General features: G+C 40.7%; 1 protein-coding gene across 2 annotated transcripts in view; it reads left to right on the forward strand.

Moving 5' to 3' along the window:
• The window catches only part of anks1aa (ankyrin repeat and sterile alpha motif domain containing 1Aa), a 91,973-nt gene that overhangs the window by 51,474 nt on the left and 15,970 nt on the right, over nucleotides 1–24,529 (forward strand). The window contains exons 15-17 of one of the 2 annotated variants that reach the window (XM_084720635.1): nucleotides 11,661–11,717; nucleotides 13,945–14,014; nucleotides 18,375–18,490. In XM_084720635.1, the coding sequence (XP_084576761.1) occupies nucleotides 11,661–11,717; nucleotides 13,945–14,014; nucleotides 18,375–18,490 (243 nt within the window). The remainder of the gene's footprint in view (nucleotides 1–11,660; nucleotides 11,718–13,944; nucleotides 14,015–18,374; nucleotides 18,491–24,529) is intronic. The other variant, XM_084720636.1, reaches the window with a different exon arrangement.

Below are 24,529 nucleotides of genomic sequence, written 5' to 3' on the forward strand. Positions count from 1 at the left end.
CCAGATGGAGCAAATCATGGTCTCAGATAGCAGCGCCGTTAATGCTTTCCCTCCTCAGTGAGGAGATCGTATTGCTGCCTAGTGTTCCTTTACATGACCCTATCAGAACAGCCACGGTGAGCTGAGCTAATAGCGGCTTTGAGGTCGATATCCTGGCTGCTCTGGGTCGTGGTTTGTATGCCGGTGGTCTGAGTTGTCTGCTTATTTGATCACCTCGCTAACCTCTCAAGTATGAGGAGGCAGGCAGGGCAGAGCTGATTTGTGGATGTTGTGATTCTGTACGAGAAAATTAAATGAAATTCAAAATATTTCTATATAGCATTGATAGCTTGTGGACTAGAAGCACTGATATAGTTATTAGATTGTGGTGTGCTGAGATTTTCTGACTTTATTGCCTGATCTGAGCTGTGTTTGGGGCTACACAGCTAAAATCCTGAATTATGTATTAAGTTGCAGCATTTTGCATAGCCGTATAATGTTTACGACCTCCTCACAAGACATTGTTCTTAGATCTTTTCTCTAATTAGCTCCCTTACTCGTCTCCACTGCAAAAGTATGACTTTATTATTTATTTCAGTTACGTGCTGCCATAAAACTGTGCCAGCTGTTGTGTTGATGTTGCTGCAGTTTTGTGCTCACTGACGGAGTTTGATAACCGTCATACTGGGCTGCAGCTGAGGAAAATGTCTTTCAGGGGCATTTATGCGTGACGCCAAATTTGACCTGATGTTTGTTCTGTCTGGAAATCCTCCCGTCAACACTCAGATGGAGAGGGACCAGTACACAAGGCCTCTTTACAGGAGCTCGTCAAAGTTCAAAACACATTTCTGGCCTGAAGGCAAAGCACAACACCTTGGCAGCATGACTCATTCATTCTGTGTACAGTCGGTGTAACCTTGTCTATGGGCTTTTATAGCTGTGAGCGCTACAAGGAAGGTTTTCGCCTTGATCTGTTCAGCACCGCCAGACGTTAGCAAATATCAAGAACATAACTTTAGTTTATAGTTTTGTCAAAGTCTGCCAAGGGGACACTCACTGAAAATTGAAGGTGGTATCTGACTAAAGTTACTAACAAATACTGACCTTCAGTACTTCCCTGTACACGGTTCCATTTTTAAAAACTCGCTTCCATTATAATGAGCAGTACAAAACAGCGCCGTAGTTGTACCAAGTGGTAACCTGCAGGCTGGCTCCCATAGACCCTCATGTTAAAATAATAAAGGGCATGCTCGTACATTCACAGGTGGCTGGACGCTAGGAAGCCACTTAATTTGGCTGCCTCAGCTCCACCTCTTTGCCCTTCTTTGGATTAACCAGGAGCAGAGTCAGGCATGGCCAAGATTTCAACAGCCAGAGCCACCAGACTGTGACCTTCACCACGACTCTGTAGAAAACCTATGGATGACATCACAGACGCACCATCCGCTATTTATTTTACAGTCTATGAGTTTGACTTGTTAGCTCATTCTGTTAACTTCTTATGATTCCTCAAACCTTGAATTTTTAGCCAGCAGGAACTGTTCTCTTATCATCATGACATTGGTTATCGTCCACCAGAAAGTAGAGACAAGAAGATGTGAATATGTAACTCTCCATTATTTTAGGAAGTCATCCTGGGCTTTGAGGGACACTAGTTGACATTTTTCACTATTTTCTGACATTTTATACACCAAATAACTGATTGATTAATTGACAGTGAAAATAATTGTTAGTATGCAGCCCTAATGTACCATTTTGACAACTCTGTATTAATGCGTTTTCATAGTATGTAGGGCTGAAACTAAGTATTACATACAAGCATATACACCATTATCTTATCTATCTTATAATCTGTAGTTTTCTGTGGTAAATTATTTAATTAATAAATGTCACAGATTAATGTCTAAAATACTGTTTGAGTCTGATACTGATATTTGGTGTTGATATTTGGGAGTTAAACAAAACAAACATTCTTTACACAGATCCTTGATTTTTTTTTAAAAGAATCGCGACCAGGACACACATACATACCCTACTGGTCATTTTTACAGTTGAAAAATCAACTTGTCAGTGCTCTCTGGTGGACAAACTGTAAAATGGTGATGTTGTCTTTAAGTTGTCTCAAACCTAGTTGGGCATTTTGTGAACATGAGCTGATATATCGGCAGTAACCTGTTTTTGGCCTGGTTGATTTATCGGTCCAGCTCCGTTACAGATAATTCCAGCATGTGGTCTTATTTTTTGCTGATCTTGAAAGTCAAAAATCCAAAGGTATTCATTTATAATGATATAATAGACTAACACAGAGGAAAGTTATGACACTATAGCTGAGAAACTGTAGTCTCTCTGCAGAGCAGTGTGGGTGATAAGGTCAATAAAAGGGAACATTTTATGAGCTTGAATCTTTTAATTCCCCCTTTCAGACTCCGTGGTCACACACAGGGCCCCATACAGTCTAATTATCCAGTTTAACGAACACCTCACCTCCTCACACTGTATCTGAGGGATGTGGCCTCTGAGAGCGTGACAGGATTAAGGCAGGCATGACATTACTTGGTTATTGGAGATTGCTGCTCTTCCCCGACGCCCTCAGCAGCCAGCAATAATCCTGTAGCTTCTTCTGTTGTCTTCTCCTGGGGCCTCTGCCGCACAGATGAACTGAATAGACCTGAGAATTGATCTGGTTGTAAAAGAACAACATTGTAAAAGGAGGAGGAGGCAAAACAGAAGGTATCGCTGTCCTTTTGCACAAGCGTGGCCTCCCATGTGGCTGAAGAACAGGTTGTATTATTGGCCTTTTAACAGAAGAAGAGATCTAATCAGTGAACGGGAGAAACACTTCAGGCAATGGCCTCATTTACTGTATGCACCATACCAGTGTGTGGTACTCAGTGAACTGGTCAGATTTAAAGGGATAGTTTGGATTATTTGAAGTATGAGGTACTTATGGATCATCAGCATAAGACAGTAAATTGCGTCCAAAAGGCCCCCGGTTTGGAGAAGCAGAGAGGAGTACCAGCATGGAAGCTAAGCAGTGTACTTCTGTGGACAGAGTCAACAACAAAATGGATTTAAACCACATAAACTAATAGTGTTTTTTTTTTTAGGTTGAAGTGTATGCTGTATTTAGAATATATTCACTGCTTTACTTTGCCTTCAGACAGCTTTTTCTTACAGAAAACCGCGGCTATATAAACCGAATATCACTCTCTAGAAACCAACCAAACTCCATGGAGAAAACCAGTAATTTTACCATGCAGAACACCGGAGCTACTGGTCTTCCACTACTTCGATTTGTTTGTTTGCTCTGTGAAGTAAAATTACTGATTTTGTCCAGTGAGTCTGGTTGCTTTGGAGAAAGCAATATTCAGCATATGTAAAGATTTTTTCCCCCTCAGAAGAAGTTGTCTGATGGTAAAAGTTTGGAAAATATTCTAAATGTAGTGTACATTTAAACTGATATTGATTTTTTTCTAGGTGGACCTTCTTCTTTTTAAGTGGGTAAAATCCGTTTTGCTGCTGACCCTGTCCACAGCAGTTCATTGCTTAGCGTCTGTGCTGGTACTCCTCTCTGCTTCTCCAAACATCGGGCATGTTGATCACCATAATCACGACGATAATGAAAATAATTGTTAATTGCAGCCATACCTGTGACATACAACTCCACAATAATCCAAAATAATCCCTTTAAGTTCCTCTGAATGTCTCAAGTAGACTACTGGCAAGGAGCATCACGATTCCTCCTGAATTATTCACTCGTCCAACGGGAGTTCATTTTGTTTACTCTCCAGTCTGTTGGCCTCAACATAAAATTGTTTTGGGATAATACTAACAACGTGTTTGACCTTGAGAATGTATGTTTTCGCCATGGTTGTCAGTAAAGAATAAACTGTGATTCGCCCCCAGAGGAGCCATGAATTCAGCCTCTGATGTATCTCATGTATGTGCAGGTTCCTTGTCATCATGCCCCCTGTCAGACTGTGTATAGGCTGTATTTGTGTGTGAAGCAGCCTGTCAGCCAGACCAATAGCTCTAACATTCACGCATGGCAGCTAGAATTAATTCATAATGTAAAAGCTGCAATATGCAAAATGTAAGCCTCTCTGCAGGTGGCAGGTTGCAACTCCACCTTTCCTAATGCCGATGATTGCATGATTTAGCATTTTCTGACTATTTCCCAAATGAGATTAGGTGTTTTTCATTCAGCTGAGCATAATGAGATGTTTATTAGAAGCCTTTCTCGTGGCAGCCTTTTAGGATTCCTGAAGCAGATATTACTTTTGAAAGGCAATTTCTTTTGTCCAATTTAGGAACCACGGTTAATGTTAATGAACTCGGAAGCCTATTTCTTCTCACTTGAATAGTGATTCAGATGCCTGGGAGTTCTGTGCTGAAAGCAAAAGAAGAGAGCGAGCCCCGAATCTTTTTCTTCTCCTCTTCCTTTCAGGGAATAAGCCTGCGTTTGCTTGAAATGGAAATATTCTCACTGCCGATGTAAAGTGCATAGCAAATGAGAGGGAGTGTGTGTGTGTGTGTGTGTGTGTGGGGGGGGGGGGGTAGTTAAAGTTTGATTGGGCGTAACCCAGCCTGCACTCTCTTTAATGATGTTGGGAGTGTCCTCTGAAAATTGAAAAACACCCATCTTAGTCTTCCTTCTCCTCAGCCTGTATTGCTCCTTCTGCTGTGTTTTCTTTGCCGTTGTTGCAGCCATCTTGCCGGTCACGTCTGGCTGCTCTGGAATACTCTACTGAGCTGCGTGACAGCATTCGGACGAGGGGTCCCAGGACACTACCAAACCCACCCCCTAAACGCACACACACATCCCTTTAAAAAAACATCTTTTTCTTCTGTAAATCTGGTATGCTAAATATTCCCATTCTCACACCCTCGTCCCTTTTCTTCCTATATATCTGTCTCACTCCTTCACCCCCTCCTCCTTTTCATCACATGAGCTACACACATCCATGGATACACTGCCTCTGGTTTCAAGACAAGGAGATTTGACTTGCATGAGGTCTTGGCCTATGCATCTCTCCATTTAAGGAGCTCTCCGTGTGTGTGTGTGTGTGTTTTGTGCTCTACGTGCGGGGTGTGCTGGTGTGTAAAGCGCATGCTAATGTGGGTTGGTCTTGGTCCTTGGGATCAGACTGAAGATGACAATCCAGGGGGCACATTGTGTGGGCCAGCAAACTCACAAGCTCCACAGATGGGAGGAGGAGGAGAGAAAGGGAGACAGGGAGCTGTAGACAGAAGGAGAGGGCCGCCATCCTCCTCAGCCCCATTTCACTCCTAACTTCATTTTCCGATTGGCACTCCACAGATCCAGTAGCCACTATGAAACCAGCTTTTGTGAGTATTGATTCCCTTACAGGCAGCAGCTCCAATGGAGGCTCATTAATCTTGTCTACCTGCCATGAATGAATTGAATGCGAGAATAATTGATGCTTTCTAGCATTTCTTTGGATATTATATTTCTTGTAAAGCCCGTTCGATTGGTGTGCGCTGATTGAAGCTCATTGCTTTTAGTTGCTAAATACAGCACAATGGCATGGAAAAGCTCTCCCTCAACATTGTCCTTCTACTTTTGAGTGTGTTCTTTAAAAAGTTAATCCTCTGTGGCATTTTAAATTCTGCGGGCAATTCATGCAGCATTTCTTTGTTCTTTTTTTTTCCTGCCTTCTTTTTGCCATGTTCACGAACTCATAGGATTTAGCTTCTGTTTTCCACGAGGAGAAAAGTGGCCTTGCTGTTTGTTGCGGAGGAGTCTCATGTTTTTGACCTGCTGAGATCAAACCGAGCTGTGGGTGTGTGTGTCACGGCCCGGTGCAGCCAGCAGGGGAAATCTATTCTCTAATCCCCACCAGGGGGAGAACACAGGAGAACCACAGGGGGCTGAGACATGCAGCCACTACTTAGTGCTCCTCCAGTTGAGTCACTGGAGAGAAGTGGTGCCCTTTCTGTTCTCACTTCTACAAAGGATTTCAACCTGTTTGAACTTATTGGACGAGATTTATATATTTCTGCATCCTTTGGGGACGAGTTTGCAAAGTTTAAAAGTTGTGTGGAAGGGACAGTGTTCCTAGCATGACATTGGGCTATTTCAGGAGGATGTTGATGGGAGTGCTGACAGTGCTTTGTCCCACTGTGGCATTGAGGTGTTGGCACCTGCTTTAGACGGTGGTGTGCTTGTGTTCCCCTTGATGCCATTCACCAGTCCACAGTTTTCATCCAAGCCTTGTTTAGGAGCCAGCTTGCCAATTTGAGGCCGGTGGTCTGGGCACACTCTCTCTGCAGCAGCCCTTTGTTTTCACCCTGAACAAGCTCTGCCAGGCGTCCTTTAGCTCTCCCACCACCCCCCCACCTCCATCACCCACCTCCCCTCTCAGAGCTTTAGTTGCATTTTGTTCAAGATCCTGAATGCTGATAATGAAAGAACAGTAACACTTTATAATAACTATCATTACATTGCTGAATGGTAAATTGGTACTTACTTTAGTTAAAAGTCATTTCACTGTTAACAAGCAATTTTAAGTATTTGTTAATGATTACCAAATGATGTGTTAACTTTTAGGAAATCCTCACTAGGAGGGATCTCAAACTCTAATTGGCTTGGGGCCTTTTGTTACTTCTGTTGATTGGTCTTTAATCCCCCTGATTAAAATGACTAGCTGAGCGCTGTCTGTTTTGTCTCTACTTTCGGCACCAATTTGTGTTTGTATTTCACTTTTATATGAAGAGATAGATAAAATTGGTATGAAACAACTAGAAAAAATAATTGAATAAAACAAAACAATTTTGCAGCCCAGATTATATTATATATTTGACATCAGGCCAGAGCGAGGGGGAGCAGACATTTTTGGCCTCCAGATGCCAATTTAGGACCCCAGACTGGACCAGATTACGTAACACTTTGTAAATAGTTAGTGTGTAAACTGTCTATAACAGTTATTTGGAAAGCTATTATAAAGTTGCATACTTGTGTACATAACTAGTGAATATTTTGTTACATTATGTAAGTGAACCTACAAACGTAATGTTCTTATGATAACCCAAAGTTGATCTTCTCCTAAACCTACCCAAGTCATTCTGTGCCTTCTATTTTGAAAGTCTATTTGGATGTTACATTTTTATTATTGTTAACTTGACCACAAAGTCCTGCACATGCAAACCTCATGCTAGAGGGGAGCCAACAGTGTCGTAGTTTGAAGGAGTTTAGAGCTGATGGCCAAGATATGAACATCATCTGGATGGTTTTCGTAAAGTTGCAACTGAATTGTTTATAATCAGGTTGTCTGGGGGGTCTTAAAAAGTCTTAAAGTCTAAAATCCAATCATCTGAAATTTAGGTCCTAAAAATGTATTGGATTATGAAGTTAACATAAACTTTATAAAGTTGTATTTTCCCATCTCACTTTTAAATCTGTTTTTGGGGGAAAAAAAATGCACCGATCACATGACAAAATGAAGGCAACACAGAATCTGACTGCGTTTGGGTTTTTACCACCTTTGAAAACAGACATGCTCTGGACTTTACGGCATGGTTATGTCAGTCTAACATCAGTCTTAAATTGCATTTATGATGGTGTTAAAATGGTCTTAAATTGAATTTGTTAAAACATGAAGAAATCCTGATAACACTGTAAATGGTTAATAAACACTGTGAAGTGTAGTGTGCATCTACATTATTTTGATGGCCATTATAAATTTGCAACTGATGTTTATAAAATTTAACAACTGCTTAAAAATGTTTTATAAAGTATATATAAGTATATATAAACATTATATGACTAACAGTAAGTTTTATGAGTGATTAACAGTAAAATAAGTATTAACCTAAGTTTAATTAATTGTCAATTTCACATTTATTAATGATGGTTAAGTGTTACAAAAATGTATATTTTTGCAATAAAATAGCAGTGAAGTTATTCTGCTCTGTCATCCTGGAGCAGCAGTCCTGCAGTGAGAAACATGATAAATGGCTTCATGTGTCTTTAATCTCACCCTGACTATCTCTCATCGCTGCCAGCTCTTCAGCTGTTGACCCTCAACCTCACTGCTGACTTCTGACCCTCTTCATTGTACCTCCCTGCTCATAGCGAGTCCTTCTCACAATAGGCGCCTCTCCATTTCACGTCTCTTGTATTGACTCGATCCTGCAGCACGAAAACACATTCCTCCCTCTCCTCCCTATTAATTCTCATGGCACCGAGCTTCTTAGTCCGCGACCATGAAATTCAGAGGCTTGTTCTTGTTGTGGATGTGTTTTACCTTGAGGAAATCACTGGGCCGTGTCCCCTGATAAGGATATATTTACCCAGCTCCTACACTATATCACACCTGCCTTTCACGGTAGCTGCTTCAAAATCTCATTGGACCGGCTAGTATTCCCTTTTCTATTTCACTGGACAAGTGAAGCCGATACACCAAGACTGGATGCACCTGTGTGTGTTTTTGTCCTTGCATCCGTGCGCATACTTGCATTGCATCACACCTGCAGTGTGAGTGTGTTTAAAATGCAACCAGTCATTCTCATCTCTGTATTCTTATTTGCTGCAGCTCAACGTGTTTGTAAAGATTTGCTGAGGTCGTTGCAGATGCCACATTGCAGTGACATAATATCACAACCTCTGCTTCTATGTTTAAAAGCACATAGGCACGTGAGCTAAAGAAATAACTGGACAGTCGAATTGCAGGTCAGAGCAAGATCACGGCTCCTTATTGTCCCCCTTCTGCTCGTTTCTGAGGAGTGATGCCACTGACAGGAGCCTCATGCTCCCCTCAGCCTTTTTATGAGACGACAGCACTGCCCTGTCCTCATTATCACAGGAGCTACAGCAGCTCTGTGAGTGTGTGATTTTTACATATTGCACCCCTGATTAATACCAGTGTTCATCAGCAGCTTTGTAATTGGCTTTGTCCTGCTGAGGCCTAATAATTCAGGTTATTATGAGTACAACATAAACACGACACAGTGAGACTTCGTAATAAATTCAAACAAAGGAAAGCGATGCCTGGATGAACACACTTGCAGCAGCCAGCAATAATACAGATGGAGTTTTCTGTCTTTCACCTTTTGTGGAGAAATGTCTGCTACCTCATTGCAGTAACTTGAGAGAAATGTTGTATTTTTCAGGCTGTTTATATTGTTGTAGTGGGGGTGTATTTTTTGTGACAGAAAGTAAAGCTTCCCCTGACTAAAGGTTTTTCTACTCCTCAGTTTAAGCCATTAGTCAAAGAGTCGTTGCACATTTATGATATTAATTTAATTATTTAAATTAAGATTTTGTGGCAAGAAAAAAGTAATCACACAAGTCTTATTTAAGACAAGGGAATGAATAACTTCACAAAAACACTTATCAACACTATGGATGATGCATAGTTACAGAGTAAATTGCTAAGTTACAAACTCACTTCTCCACCACTTCATGCTGTCTGATCGTCATCTCCGAAGTCCATTTGGAGCTGCTGTAATGTTAAATCATCTCAAGTACTGTATTCCCTGTCAGCTGGCCTCCATTGATCTAACTTTCTAAAGGCTGCTACAGCAGTTTACAGCAGTGTGTGTGTGTGTGGGGGGGGGGGTCTGACTTGCAGCAAGGTAGGCCTAATGATGAGGCGTGATTCCCAAATGGAATTTGAGATTTTATTTGAGTTGTTTTGTTTTTTTCTGCAAGTAATAAATAAATGAAAACATGGTCAACTAAAACTTCGGGCACCGACTAAGTCAACTATTACGGGGCAGCCTGAATGCAAAGATTCATGGAAGTGGTTAATTTTTTGTTGTGTTGAAACCCCCCGACCACCGGATAGCAGTGGCGTTATCTATCTTCATTGTTCTGATTGTATAAAAAAGTAAACTATAACTCAGATTGTATGCATATAGTGGTGTGTTATTTATAGTATATGAGAGTAAAAAAATAGTAATATATGACCTTGCTTAAAGTATTGCAATATATCAAAATATATCAAATTGTAACCCCTGTATCGTGATATATATTGTATCAACGGATTCTTTTCAGTACAAAACTATTATTTAGACCGTTAGCACTGAAAACAGGAATTCTTGAAGAAACTATAATCAATATTTCTGTAATCATGAAATCAAATGATTACATGAAAACAATGTGACGGTGTGAAAAGAGTCGTTCAGAGCTCAACTCAGCTGTACAGACTGTTGTACCAAGTTTATCTTGGTGTTTAGTTGTCCTGTCTGTAACTTTATTATTTTGGTTCACTCGTACCAAATGAATACATCTCAAAGTGAAATTTACAGCTGCAGCAAGCAGCAGTTGTTAGTGAAAAAGCTTCAAACGCCATTGTATACTACCTGTTCAGCACCAAAATGGCTGACAGACACAGTGAGCATCTAACATAGTGGATCGTTTGTCGACCACCTCCTCAGAAGTTTTTGGAGAATATTTCCTGTTTGGTTAAATGCAGCTTTGTCATCACTAACCCCCTGACACACGCAGAGACGCTCTCAAACAAACAGTAGCTATTTATTTTTTGCTGACTCATCTTGGTCTTTGCTCAGGTTGGAGAAATGCTGCCAATTCACCATCAACATTCATGTTTAATGACTGATGTAGAAAACACGTGGTGCTGAGTGACGAAGGTTATTTGTTGAGCTTGTGTGACTAATCTACCATCTGGTCAGTATGCGGTATTTCAATCAACAATATGGAGAGGTAGCATAAGGCAGATGGATAACTAAAATAATGTGATCCTCTCTCTGCCCTTCATCTCACACGTCTACTTTCATCCTTTCCTTGTTAGAAAAAAGTTGTTTTTTTCTCTGAGGTGCCGAAGATTAATGTGGAACATGAAAATAACAGAGATGTCAGTGTAAAAGGGTGATATATTGTGTTACATACTGCAGTGCAGTGTGATCCTCAGATTCCCTGATGGCTGATGGATTCCTCCACCTCTTCACACATTGCTTTTGTGCCGTATGTGTACAGTTTTCAATTTGAAATGCTTTAGTTACATTTAGTTTAATGTTTTCTACACCAACTGTGTAGGGCATCTACGGAAGAGTATTAGAGCCAGACATAAGGGGAAAAAATGAGAGGAGAAAGAATATTTAAATTTTTGTATTTCGCGAATAAAGTCAGAATGTCGAGAATAAGGTTAAAATGTTGAGAATATAAGTAAGTAATAAGTCAGTAATAAGGTCAAAATGCCTGAAGTCAAATATTCTGCATTTCAAGAATTAAGTTCAAATGTTGACACGAAAGCCAAAATGTTGAGATGAATTCAAAATTCAGAGAATAAAGTTGAATGTTGAGATTTATGTCCACTTTTCAGTTTTAATCCCAGACATAAGAAGAAATAAGTCAGAGGAGGAAGATTTCTCTTTTTTTTCCCCTCTTTCTTGATTTTGAGAATTAAGTCAAAATGTTGAGAATAAAGTTGAAATACCATGAGAATAAAGTCGGTGGTATTTCAACTTTATTTTTAACATTTTGACTGGATTCTGCAAATGCAAAAACTTGGACTTTATTCTCCACATTTCTTTATTCTCAAAACGCATTTTTTCCCGCTTATGCCTGGCCTTAATACTCCTCCGTAGGGATCTGTGTATAAAACAGGATGATAAAAATCTCTTGTCAGACAACATCTGGCACAGTATAGGTAGGTGCACAGAAGGACGGCAAAACAAAACCCTGAACTTTCTCTTAGCAGAACCTGACGACTTCTCCCACCACAAAACAGCGAAGATCAAATTCCTATGACAGCGTAAGACGTCCACCTTCATATAATAAATATCTCCTGGTCCTTTTTTGGGGGGGTTCGGTTCTGTCCTCTCCTCGGGCATTCTTTTTAGAAATAGATGGGATTCTTTAAGATTTCATGAACCCTTTCGGAATGATATAATCTCAGTGATTATTAATTTCTTCTTCTAAGTCTAGAAGCTTTAATTCACTATTAACAATCCAGTCTGGCAGCAGCACATTTAAATAGATGCATCATTCTTCAAAGTTGGATTCTGTCTCTGCTCCTCTGACCGACATTTCTCTTCCAATTACGCACTGCTGAAAATCCATGCGCAGATTCATGATGAGAACCGAACAGATGTAGACTCTGGTCTCCTGATGGCACTTTATTGCCTTTAAATAATTACACTAATCAAGACATACAGTATATCCTGTCTGGGAGCTTTTAGAGCAGCAGCCAGAACCACTTTCAGATAAAAAATCTTTCTAAGAAGGCACAATAAAGACAGCTCGAGTTGGATTGACAGTACCTGACAGGTATGACAGCAGCACTGTCAGCCTCTGCCTTCTCATTTTCTGTGCTCCCAATGTCTATGCATACTCTGGATTGGTTGAAAAGGGGAAGCCATGCTTCTGTGCTGTGATATTGCAGCTCGATGGCTGCCTGCTGCTTTAGTGCCCTTATGAATGCATTTGAGGGAAATTACAGTAATCTGGTTGTGTATGTCCACATGTGTATGATATGTGGACATCAGTGACTATGCTTGGAGATGCCACCCTTATACATGCATTCTTGTACATGCATGAAATGATTGCACGGAAACATGGGAATCTGGGCTTCTTTTCAGTTTTAATTAGTGCTATTTCCTCTCAGGCTCTTTGTGTATTTAACTCCTTCTGTGCTTCGTATTTAGAGCCTTGATTGCCTTGAAACTATAGGTTATTGTAACAAAGTGTTATTGGAGCAAACACTGTGACACAGATAGTTTAAAGGGATAGTTCGGACTATTTGAAGTGGGGTTGTATGAGGCACTTATCCACAGTTCATATATTAACTACAGTAGATGGAGGCTGACACCCAGTTTTGGAGAAGCAGAAAGGAGTACTGGTGTAGGAAGTTAAGCAATGTACTGCTATGGATGGGGTCAGCTGTGAAATGTATTTTAGCCACTTAAATCAGTTTAAGTGGATGCTATATTTTGAATATTTTCACAGCTTTAACTGCAGTTGTGTAAGCCAAATATTGCTCTCTTCAAAGTAACCAGACTCCTGAAGGAAAAACAGCAGTTTTACCTCTCAGAACACAGGGGTTGCTGGACTCCCACTGCCTCAGGTGGTTAGTTTGTTTGTGTTATTTTGTTACTTTGGTGTTTCAAAAAGATATTTCAGATTCACCAAAATCACACAATAGCACAAAAAAGCTGACAGATGGGATACATGGTAGACCAGCAACTAGCATGTTGTGTGAGGCAGAATTACTGATTTTGCACATGGAGTTTGATTTGCTTGGAATAATAATAAGTTTCCCACTGGAAAAAGCTGGCTGATGGAAAGATAACAAGGTGAAAATATTCTAAATATAGCATACATTTTATCTGATATTGATTTTCATTGTTTAGCATTCATGCTGGTACTCTTCTCTGCTTCTCCAAAGTGGGGCTGTTGCATCTACTGTAGTTAATACATTGACTAAGGAGAAGTACCTCATACAACCCCACTTCACATAATCCAAACTATCTCTTTAAATTGCTAAAAAAAAATACACAAAATGCATGAATCACCTCATATTATTTCTCCATGTTATTCTCTTAGATTGATTGCCTCGACAAAACTTTTTCTTTGTGTCTGTTCACATCAGATTGCGAGCCGGGGAGGTCTGTGTAAATCAGAATTGTTTTGGCTGCAGGCAGCAGCTGAGACCCAGCCACCTGCAGCCAAGAGCCAATAGAAATGACTGTAATGCTGTGGCCATAAATGAGATATAAAGGCAATCAACCATGGTGCAGTTGCTTAAGATGCCCTTCAAATTTTTTATTTATGTGTCTTTATAAAACCACTTTGACTGACCGTTCTCTTGCTTGAAGGTACCATTAACTCTCTTATTTGCTTTTGCAGGGTGAATGTAACATTTGGTGGTTTATTGTTTAAGGCATGGGGCCATTTCTCTGTGTGTTTGCTGCTGAGAGGTGGAGGCTAAACTACGAAGGCTCCTCCGGGTTCTTATCTCTCTCCTCTGCTCATGTCCTCAGATTGAGAAGATCATGACACTGATTGGCGCTGGCATCGATTTCTCCAGAGATCAGCAATACGCTACACCAGGTAGAGTATGATCATTACTGCCGTTTTCATGCTGTTAAATTTTAATTAGAGTTCAACACCTAGAAATTGATTTGTGTTATTTCAAATTCAGAAATTAATTATCGATGAAAGCTGAAAGGAAAGTGAACTTGGCTGTTTTTCTTCAGCTCTAAGTGCTGATTTTTATCTGTTTCACCTCTGTAATAAATTTCACCACTCTTGCATTAGTTATGTCTTGTGAATCTTACTGCAGGTTTGGATGTAAGAACCCTAAATCAAATGTTTGGCAGTAGGCAGACATTTCAGTGGGCAGATTTACAATTTATTTCTTTGCCTGAATTTCTTCAAAACCTTTAATCAGCCTTTCTCAGTATATGATGCACTTGGGTTTATTGTCTTGGGGACTTGTTTTGGACCTCGTGCGCTTTACTATGCGCCATACCTGCTTAGATTCGCCTTGTAATCATCAGTCAAGTCATTTGATCTGCATCAGTGCCCTCAAGGGAAATCAAACAGGTGCCTGGCAGACACGGTCAATGAAAAAGGCACCCAAAAACAAATTGCGAATCAGTTAACAACAGAGAATTGGGGACAAAAGTATAATGTGGGGAGACAGTTGGTCTGTTTTAATAGAGCTGGTGAGGAGAGGAATCGATATTAGCGGCTGCAGAGAAAAGGTAAGACAATAAAAAAGAAAGAAAACCCACTGGATTAATTGCTCTTGTCCGTATTTCAAGGTAGTGGTTGCTCTTGTGTGTGACACAAACCAGCTTCTTTTAAGCCAAAGGAGTCAACTCAGGCCAAGTACAGGGCTTCATTACAGAAAACTTGTTTGCCCTGTCTTAATTTAAGTTTCACAGATAGGAAAAAAATCCCATCTTCCGATCACAGAAGCGATTCTTAAACTCATGGCTGTGTCCTGTCCTATCTCAGACATTGTATCTTAATAGAAGAAATCCTAACCAGAGCTGTAAAATTCAATCAGCACTCATCCTGTAATGCCTGTGTCTGTGTTAAGAGTGTACACCAGACTGCCTGCATCGTTTTGATAAGTAAAGATGGGCATTCAATTTTAGCTTTGAAAAGTCAGAGGCAATAATCATGACATGAAGGAGAGAAAACTTCAAGAATTGATCAAATTTTATTGAAACCAGTACGGTTATAGATTCTGCTTATCAGTGCGATTCTTTATTGATTCCCAATCATTTTTTTGTGTGGAAATTAATAGGCCTCAACAAGTTTTGAGTGTTAATGCAATTGAGCAGACCAGGTTCAGTTCAAATTCTGCAGAAAACAAGTAGCTCAGGGTGTGGTTTCTGCAGGTCCCTCAAAAGTTTAAAATCCAATAATATGAATTGTAAGCCTTAAAACATCTAAACCATTATTTTGACAGGTCTTACACTTTGGTGTTTAAGTTATATTAACCTATATATTAATCTGGAATCAATATCCACTAATGCAATCTGTGCATGATCTTTTTTTTTTTTACCAGTATAGACATGAAATGCATCTCATAATGGTCTTAAAAAGTCTTGTTGAAAACTGCAGAAACCCCGAGTCACCATCTAATTGTAGGCCGTATTATAATTATATATTACTGTATATCATAATTCTATAACAAGGCCCCTTGAGCCAAAAGGGATATACCAATTAATGACCCAAAAAGTTTACCGTGTCATCAAATGGTTCAAGGAGTTTAATCTTAATATTTTAGTTCCTCATCATCAACAGTGGTGCTGCTATTTTTATCAGTTGTTTTGACTTTAGGACGGGGTCTGTGCCATCCTAAATTAGTATTGCTAACTTGTGAAATTCTTCAGTTTAGATGGTTCTCTCATAGCTTATGATGTCATCCCTAAAATAAGATAAGACAGGATTTCGGACTTGCATGGTTTCTGTAATGAGGCCCCTGGTCTTTAAATCCTACGTTGCAAGGTACCAGGTATATTTTTATCTTTAAGACCAAAGTGCCTGAGAGAGTCATTATTAGATCTCGCCTCTCAGTCTGTAATGTGACGTCTTTGTGTTCAGGATTCTGTACCTGCTCGCCTGTTATTCTTTAGGCTTTTCAAAAGCCTGTCGTCTGGGTTGATGGATGGTGCCCGGGGACTGTAGAAGCAAACCCCAACAATCGACTCCTTCCCTTCAGCTTTCACATTATTCAACATTCACCTCCAGTTTACACTGTGCCTAAGCCACGTTTTAATATACTTAAGCAATGCAATGTGCCTTTGCACAAAGTTGTCCATCGTATTCTTATTCAAGCTGTTTGTTATGCCCTGCACTGGACTGAGCTGTTTAAATATTAACCAGCACGCATGTCAGGGGGATGAGCTCATTTTGCTTTGTAGACTTGAGGAAAGCTGAGACCACTGCAGTAAAGTAGTTAGCGCCCCATCACCAGCTGTCTGCTCTGAACTCGCTCTAAGTCTGAATCCCCTCCTCTGTGTTTGTGCGCGCGTGTGTGAGCCTCAATCTCATAGCCGTCATGCCCTCAGCTCCAGCCTCCGTCTCAATGAAGCGGCTGTCATGAGGCCATCAAGGGACTTGCATCATTTTTTTTTTCTGCTTCAGTCCAGTGTTTGCCTCCTCTCAGTGTTGACTGGAGAGCTGTGATGTCTCCAGCTGATTGGCTCTGTGCCTGCAGTCTCTTGTACTTTTCTCCCCTCTACTGATCGACTTCATCAGAGTGAAAAGGATGCAGTGGAGGAGGAGGCTGAAAGGAAAATGCTGAAATACAGAAGCTGCAAAAACTCTAGAGCAAATGCGAGTAATGAGGGGTGGGAGGTCTGTGGCTGAAACGGTAGCTCGCACTGACAAAGAGCAGCCACCTGCAGTGTTTCAGAGAGAGAGGGGGGAGGGGGGAGGAGGAGTGGGGAAGAGCATGCAATGAGGGGAGAGAGAAAGTGAGTAAGGGATGAGAGAGGAATTGCAGGCAGCAGAATAGTGAACAGGCAGGACAATAGAAGGACGCTACCTCGGCATCTGTAGGATTAGGTGGTCCGCTCCTCAACCCAGAGTTTGACTACTGGAGCGCTGCTGGATGCATCCCACAGACTACTGAGCAGAGACTTTAGCACTCTTGTGCCTGCTGAGGAGTTCATCCTGGGGGGCAGATATTATTAAAGTGCTGTTTGAAGTAGCTCATTGGATCCTTGACTGGATTTTGGACACATTTCCAAGCTTCTGGAGTGACCAAAATGGGATTTATGACGTGGGAATCTCCTCTAACACAGGATTGGTTTTATACCAGGCTGAATAGATGATGAGAGCACTGGCAAGGGAAAAAGAAGCTTTAAAATGTGCATTTTACACATTGATTTCAGGATATGATGCATGTTTGTTGTTGTAAGTTGTCAGATTTTGTTTCTCTCTGACATGTAATGTTTTCCTCTTAGCAAGAAAGTGATTTACTGTTTTTTGTTCTGTCTTTGACCTGTGGTTTAGATGCAATCATCAAATTAGAAATTAGAAATTTAAGTATGTAATAACTGATTCCTATTGCACAACATGTGTTTTTTGCTTTGAAAGTGAGTTAAAACATACCAGCACTAAGTTCACAGGAGTAGAAGCAGTCATCTGTCCTTGTACAGGTTAGGCTCCCCTCGGCTCAGGCTGCTGACAGCCGTCAGTGCAGCTCTTTTCCTCCATCAATCTCAGCTCCTGACAGTCGTGTCGCAGGTTTCTGTCTGTCCTGCCACTTTCCATGCAAACGCCGTCCGTTAGATTCCTGTCTGAACTGTGCATGGTGGACTGTAATGCAGAGAAGGTTGTGTCTGTAAACCAGAGGTGAGTCTGTTTGGAAACTTGTAGACAAGAAGCAGGAGACGGTTAATTGCCAAAGAAGTTTCCAAGTGGCTGAAACCCACTGAAAAACATCCCGACTGTTATGACCGGCCGCTGACCCCTCTGAATTTATCTCCATTTCAAAACAAGAGCTTAATTAAATGAGCTACAAGGTTTTAGTTTTGGACAGAAAGTGCTACCTCCTGACATGGACATTTTGACTTTTGTCCAAGTTAGACATGAACCGTTTTGTTGATCATAAATGTGTTTTTGGCATCCTCCTGGCTGAGTCTCATAGCTAGGAATCGTGTGGATATCAGCTGGTCGTCCACCAGCTCATATCTCTTACCATCCCCTGATTCACCCCTGAGATCAGGGGTATTTGAATCCATCTTGGGTGACTTTGGTTCGGCCCCCGCTGCCCTGCGGGAGCTGACGCCCTGTCCACAGAAGACACTGTCTCCCCTGCCATCCTGTTGCTGGTGCGCTCGGCTCTGCTGGCCGAGAATGATGTGGCAATGCCATGTCTCCTCCTCAGAGTGCCGCTGCTACCGGCTGAAAGGTTTCTCCCTCCTGAAGCGCTTTCCCCTGTCAGCAGGTGCTGCCGGCCGGCTGCTGGACCAGCCTGTGGGGGACTGGCTGGAGCACGTGGGGCTGCCGCAGTACGAGAGCAAACTACTGCTGAATGGCTTCGATGACCTGCACTACATGGTAAGTTCCTCAATTTTTTTATATGTCCAAATTGACCTTAAATGTACAATATATGCCACTAGGGGTCTCTGTCTAATTAAAACAATAACAAAGATGTAGTCTGATGATGTGAAGTAGTGTGGGATCTTGGGAGTTCTTTTCATCACTTTTAAACAACCGCCATAGCTGATGAAAATATATCTGATGGGACTCATGTTATTTTTTAAGTTTTACTCACTAACTAATGTTTTCTTTAGTCATGTTTGCTGACTTCCTTCCTCACTCTCTGACGTATCCAGTGTTTTCCTGGAAATTATACTGTCGACATGTCAATGCTAGTAGGAAACATGCCATTAATAAATTTATGGATGGATGGGTGGAAACATTTGGGATAACATAAGTACACAACTCAACAGAATATATAATATATCCAGAGTTTTAAGACATTTAAAAGTGGAAATATAGCTATAACTGACCTTAATGCTCTCGACTAACTCATGTCTGTCCTCACTTGTATGATCTTTTTTGTCTTGTCTTTCACCACGTTCTCCTACTCAAGTTTGTGTCTTTGTGCATTAATCCAATTGATGTCAGCCTCCATTAGTAGTGAGATGATCCCATTAGCTCGGTCTGAAGTTCAATTAGCTGAAATCCTGTAATGACCCCACTCACTTTATCACCAGTCTGACTTGTTTTTCACAACAGCTACAAGATTTTATTGCAGAAATTGTTTATTCTGGGTGGATTCGGCTCATAATTCAATATCACACATTAGAGAATTCACAGTATTCATCACTTGCTTCAGTGACAGAACCCGTCCTCTCGTTCTTGTGACAGGCTGGCAGGCAGAGCACTCATTGATGTTTGTCAGATTCACCATTCAACCAGACAATATGTAGTTTGATCTGAGCTGTCAGATATTTTGTTTACAGGATCTTTGGTATCACTCCGCCTGGTTGCGTGTTGAATCAAGTTCACGCTGCACTTTCAGGCTCTCAGACAGTCTGTCTCCAGCTCAGGAGGCCGCTGTCGTGGCCTCTCACTTACAGTCAGTGGGCCGGCTGCCTGAGGAGCAGCTGATGCCTGGCCAGAATGGAGGAGCGTCTCAGTGAGCAATGGGATGCTGTTGCCAAGCTGACAAGTTTATAGAGCCCACAGTGTGCAGCGCCACTATGAGTTGGCTCTGTTGCTTTTGTCAGTAATGAGGACTGATGGAGGAGAGGATGAGGGACCCAGCTGGTAGACCGAGCCAGTGGGCATGTTGGAAATGAGACAGCCATCTTCTGTGTCAAGATGAAAACTGTTTCCTCCTCCATCAGACCGATCTTACACCTTCTATTTAACACATGAGGAGCCACGTGTTAGGCGTTTTTCATCCCCTCGAAACACCAAACCTGATTTGATTTCACAGATCACGTGTTTGGTGAGGAAATGTGAATGTACCTGCAGGCAGGCAGACGTGTATCTTCACATGTACAATAATATGAGTGATGTTTTTGTTAAGGTTAGCACAATGTGGTTTATTTTAAGCCAATATGATACCTGCTTCTCATTGCAGATACCAATAATTTCACATTTTTGTATTTTAAAAAGAAGTTTCATGTACACCTGAGGCTAAAAAAGACTGAAATGTCACATATGTAGTTTTATCTTCACAAAACTAAGGGAGAAAAATCAAAATTTAATTTTTTACCAGTTATCCAACAGCAGGTTAAATCTTCAAAAGTATTTTTTGATCTGCTTGGAAATGATCAAAGATCAAATGTTTGCCTGGGAGGGTCAAACCAATGTATAAGTAAAAGTATTCCACAGACTGGCGAGATGAGACATAACACAGTGTACAGTATATACAGTATGATATCTGGACACCCCCAGCGTACAGGGACATATCCATATCCATATCACCCCATCTTGTCTAATTTTGTCACCTTTTCTTTCATATTGACAGTAACGTTTTACAGTTACATATAACATTACGATGCTTAAAACTGTACACTGATGGAGACCAAAATAAATGTGGAAGTGAATGTTTCTGCTCTAGCATGGACTCATCATGTAGCTGTAGGAGCCAGCTGTGCCTGACTCATTTCAGTATACAATGATACTTGCATGAATAATCTTTTAATCTACTTTACATAACTTGCGAGATGAGCATTCCTCCATTTATCTCCTTCTCACCCGGCGTCATCAACACCCATGTTTAATTCTGTGCTGAAGCCTCTGAAGTAACTCTCTAGGTTTTAATCTTCCTACTGTCTTTTTTAGTCTTTCAGATTCTCCTTCCTCAGCCCTGAGTCCTCTTTTTTTTTTTTTTCAAAGCGGAGAGCTGGCAAATTTTCTATCTTTAAACACGGCTTACAGACCACCTGGCTTCCTGAAATCGCTAGAGGATTTAAAAAAAACTGTAACCTTTTAAACGGCGTGTCCTTCCCTCAGTAAATGTTGACCTTTCTAAAGAATCACAATTGGGTCTCAGTTGGAAATGAGAATTACCCTCTGAGTCACCTTGTCTTTGCTAAACTTTTCTAATTGTGTTTAATATGCTCTTGTGCATTGGAGTAGATAGAACAAGAGCAGGCTGTCACGTTGTTGGCAGACAGATATTTTATCTACTATTAGTAGCACCAACCTTGAGGCACAGACTTATAAAGTCTCAAAATGTTCAAATAAATAAATAAGGGATTAGGAAATACATTATTGTATTAATAGATTGTGTAAAATATATAAATTATTTTAATTATTTCTTCATTCTTGAAGAGTTCATTTTTGTTTCATCATATCTTGTATCTATATTTCATCAACAAAACTGTTATTATGGAAATAAGAGCGATGATATAATATTTCATAATAATGAGGTTGAGTTATGATGATTTTTGCCTCCGCCGGGCATAAACCCATCAGCCTAGTTTAGAGGTTTTCAAAGTGGGAGGCAGGCTCTCCAGGGGGGATCCAGACTGTTTCAGAGGAGGTTCAGTGAATGGAAGCGATGTTACATTGCTTTTCAAAAGGAGATCACATAGAATAACTAAAGATGTGTAATTTAGTAAAAGAGAGAGTTCAGATATACAGCATTGGGGAATTTGTCAGTCAGAAGCTAATAAATACCTTTGACCAGGCCTTTTTTTTTTTACATGTTTGGTGTTGTCTGAAGTTATGTAAATGCCAATATTATTAATCATGAACCATAAACATCCAGGAGTTGAGTGAAGTATGAAAATAAACTAAGGGGGGCACTTTTTACAAGCTGTGTGAGGGAAGGCCCACACTCTCAGTCTTTGAAATCCCCTGATTTAGACCAATCAGCCTCATATTTTTTTTGGGCACATTTATGACAGTATGCTCAAGTACCTCTTGTGCTTGTGGTAATTCACATTTTCTGAAAAACCTTGAAACACCTATGTTATGGACTGCTCTGTTTTGTATTGACCGCTGACTCCTCACTCGTCTTAGCTGGCCGGTAGGGGCTGCAACCGCTAGGCTAAAAACAAGGAGTGAACAGGAGGATCTGCAGATTCAGTTATTTCAAACTTGGTGTGTCATGATCCACAAAAGTCACCACCATCTCTGCTATGGTCGTGATCGCCATATTGGAGCGTTCAAGGCTAGCTACAAAAATCAACTCAAAAATCAATTGCTACAAAATCAACTGTAACATACTTAATTGAAAACCGTTTTTCATGAAATTTTATTTGTTTTAAATATGTGACATTATAGTGGTTACTTTTTGGAATTAAATTCAGCTCCTAAAACATTAAACTTCTGACCAGCCACAGCTTCCTCTGGGACATGCAAGTTCTGACCTTTTTAATAGGCAACATCGAGCGTAAATTATTTAAAATTTCAGCTTTTGTGACTTTCTCTAAAAATTTAGATATCTGTTATATTGGTGTAAAGCTGGCTGGTTGCTTGTAATGTTCTAAATAGATAACAATGTTTAAATTGATGAATTTGGACTTATTGTCTTGTTTATTATTTCTAGTTTTATACAGTTAGGTGAACCCAGTATGCTCAGTCACAATGCCATGACACTGTTTTATGCATCTTAAAGAAAACTGAGGCTATACTATACAAAAACACTTTATTAAAAACAAGAAAGAAAACTTATGTCGTTTGTTATTGAGCACTTACTTTGTCCCGTAGATTTGTATTGGTCTGGAACAAATCCATTCTCATAATTATCAAACCGATCCAGCGAATGAACTCTAAATAACAGACAAAATCAGAAAATAGATAGATATTCTAGAAATCATGGTTGACTAAAAGCTACTTAGGAGTATAAAACTGCCATGATATCTCCTCTACAGTTAAGCTGTTATAGTCAGTAAGTTAAAATCGTAAGCAGACAGAAATAGTCCTTTCCACCGTCAAATGGAAATGTTTAGCAACACACTTATCTGAAGGTTTCTTTTAATCTTCCCTGTGGGTGTGAAATTCATGGAAAAAACAATGGTTGAGAAACAGCGTGTCAGCTGTAGCAGTCAGATCACTAATTAAACAGTGTTTACTCTGCCAGTCAGACTGCTGTGATCTCTGTCTACCCTGCAGCCTCGCTCTAGAAGTGGATCAATACCAGCAGTGATTGTATTGTGTTCAAGCACCGAAGCAGAGACGAGCCTCTTCTGAAACCAATTAGATGCTTTTTATCGACGCATGGAGCAAATGTCCCGATGAAACAAGCTCTCTGCGGTGGCCGTTCTCCAGTCCTCGCTGGTCCTGACAAATAATGCTTGTTGAAACAAAACCACTCCCGCTGTCTCGACTCGACTCCTGAGCCTTCTGGTGGCTGGATCGTCAGCTGTGACAGGGTCAGCCGACAGAGCTCTAGTTTGTATTCGAGGCAGCGATGCACCTCTGCAGGGACATCACTTCGTTTGAAGCTGGCATTCGTACAGCCCGCGAGAGAAGAACGAATTAACAGAAAGTTTCAAGTCAGTGGAGGTGACTCAGCCCAGACTAGATGCAGCAACTTGTTAAGAAAGAGCTCGGTTTTAATTTAAAAGTTGTGAGAGAAACATCCGAACACGCAGCATCAACTCAACCTTTCTCTCCCTTTCTCTGTCCTCATTGTTATTAAGTGGTTATTTTGGAAAGAAGTGGAAGCCTGCGGACAAATTGAAAAAATCAGTAATGGCTTCATGCATTAGAAGCTCGGGGATTGGTAATGGATTAATTGATTTTTTTTCTGTTGGGGTAATAGTGCTGATGTATCGTCCATTTACTTGCCTAGAAAACATTTGTGCTGGAGTTAGACAGAATAGATGGTTCATTTTAAAACATTTCTGTCACAGTTTCCTCGCAGCCTTCCTTCACAGGCCCATGTGGTCTTCTGACAGCCTGTTTAGAGGGACAAACTATGATTTTTTGGAGCTGTTAGTGAGCTTTCCTTTAGATGCTCGGGATGAGTGATCCATACCCTCGAGCCCCTGGCCTGAATTCAGAGTGCTTTTAAACTAGAGGGACCGCTGTGGCTGCTCTCCGGGTAGGCCGAGGAGAGAGCAGCATTTTAATGAGAGGACAGGGGAGAAAGCAGAGATGGATGGGCCGCACAAATCCACCTAGCTTACACCAATCTAGATGTATTCTCTTCACCCTTGTTGTGCTGATGTAAGCTTTCTCTCAACTAATGTCGCCTCACTTTTAGACCTGCTGAGCCCGAGGAGAAAGTGGGACCACATTAGTCAGAACTTTTCCCATAGAGGTGTCACCACCACATCTGAAAACACTTTTCAAAGTCTTTGTGTGAGGATAAATGGCTTATCTAGATACAGCACAGAATGTAATATTTATGTTGTGGGAGACGAGGGCTTCATCAACTCAGCTACCTTTCAAAGATGAGATCATCTCTTTCAAGCATCTTTCACCTCATACGAGTTCATATTTAAAGTCCTTGTATTCAGACAGTAGGGTTTGGTTCGGGGAGCAAAATGTAGACTAACAACAATTTTCATTATCATTATATATTAATGTGCTGATTTATTTTCCAGATTGTTCAATGGGTAGGGAGCTCTAGGGAACTGGTATCATGATTTTTTAAAACAATACACAGCCCTAGATAACATA

The sequence above is a fragment of the Lutjanus erythropterus genome, chromosome 6 (genome assembly GCF_056507025.1).
Source record: "Lutjanus erythropterus isolate fLutEry1 chromosome 6, fLutEry1.hap2, whole genome shotgun sequence".
Lineage (NCBI taxonomy): Eukaryota > Metazoa > Chordata > Actinopteri > Lutjaniformes > Lutjanidae > Lutjanus > Lutjanus erythropterus.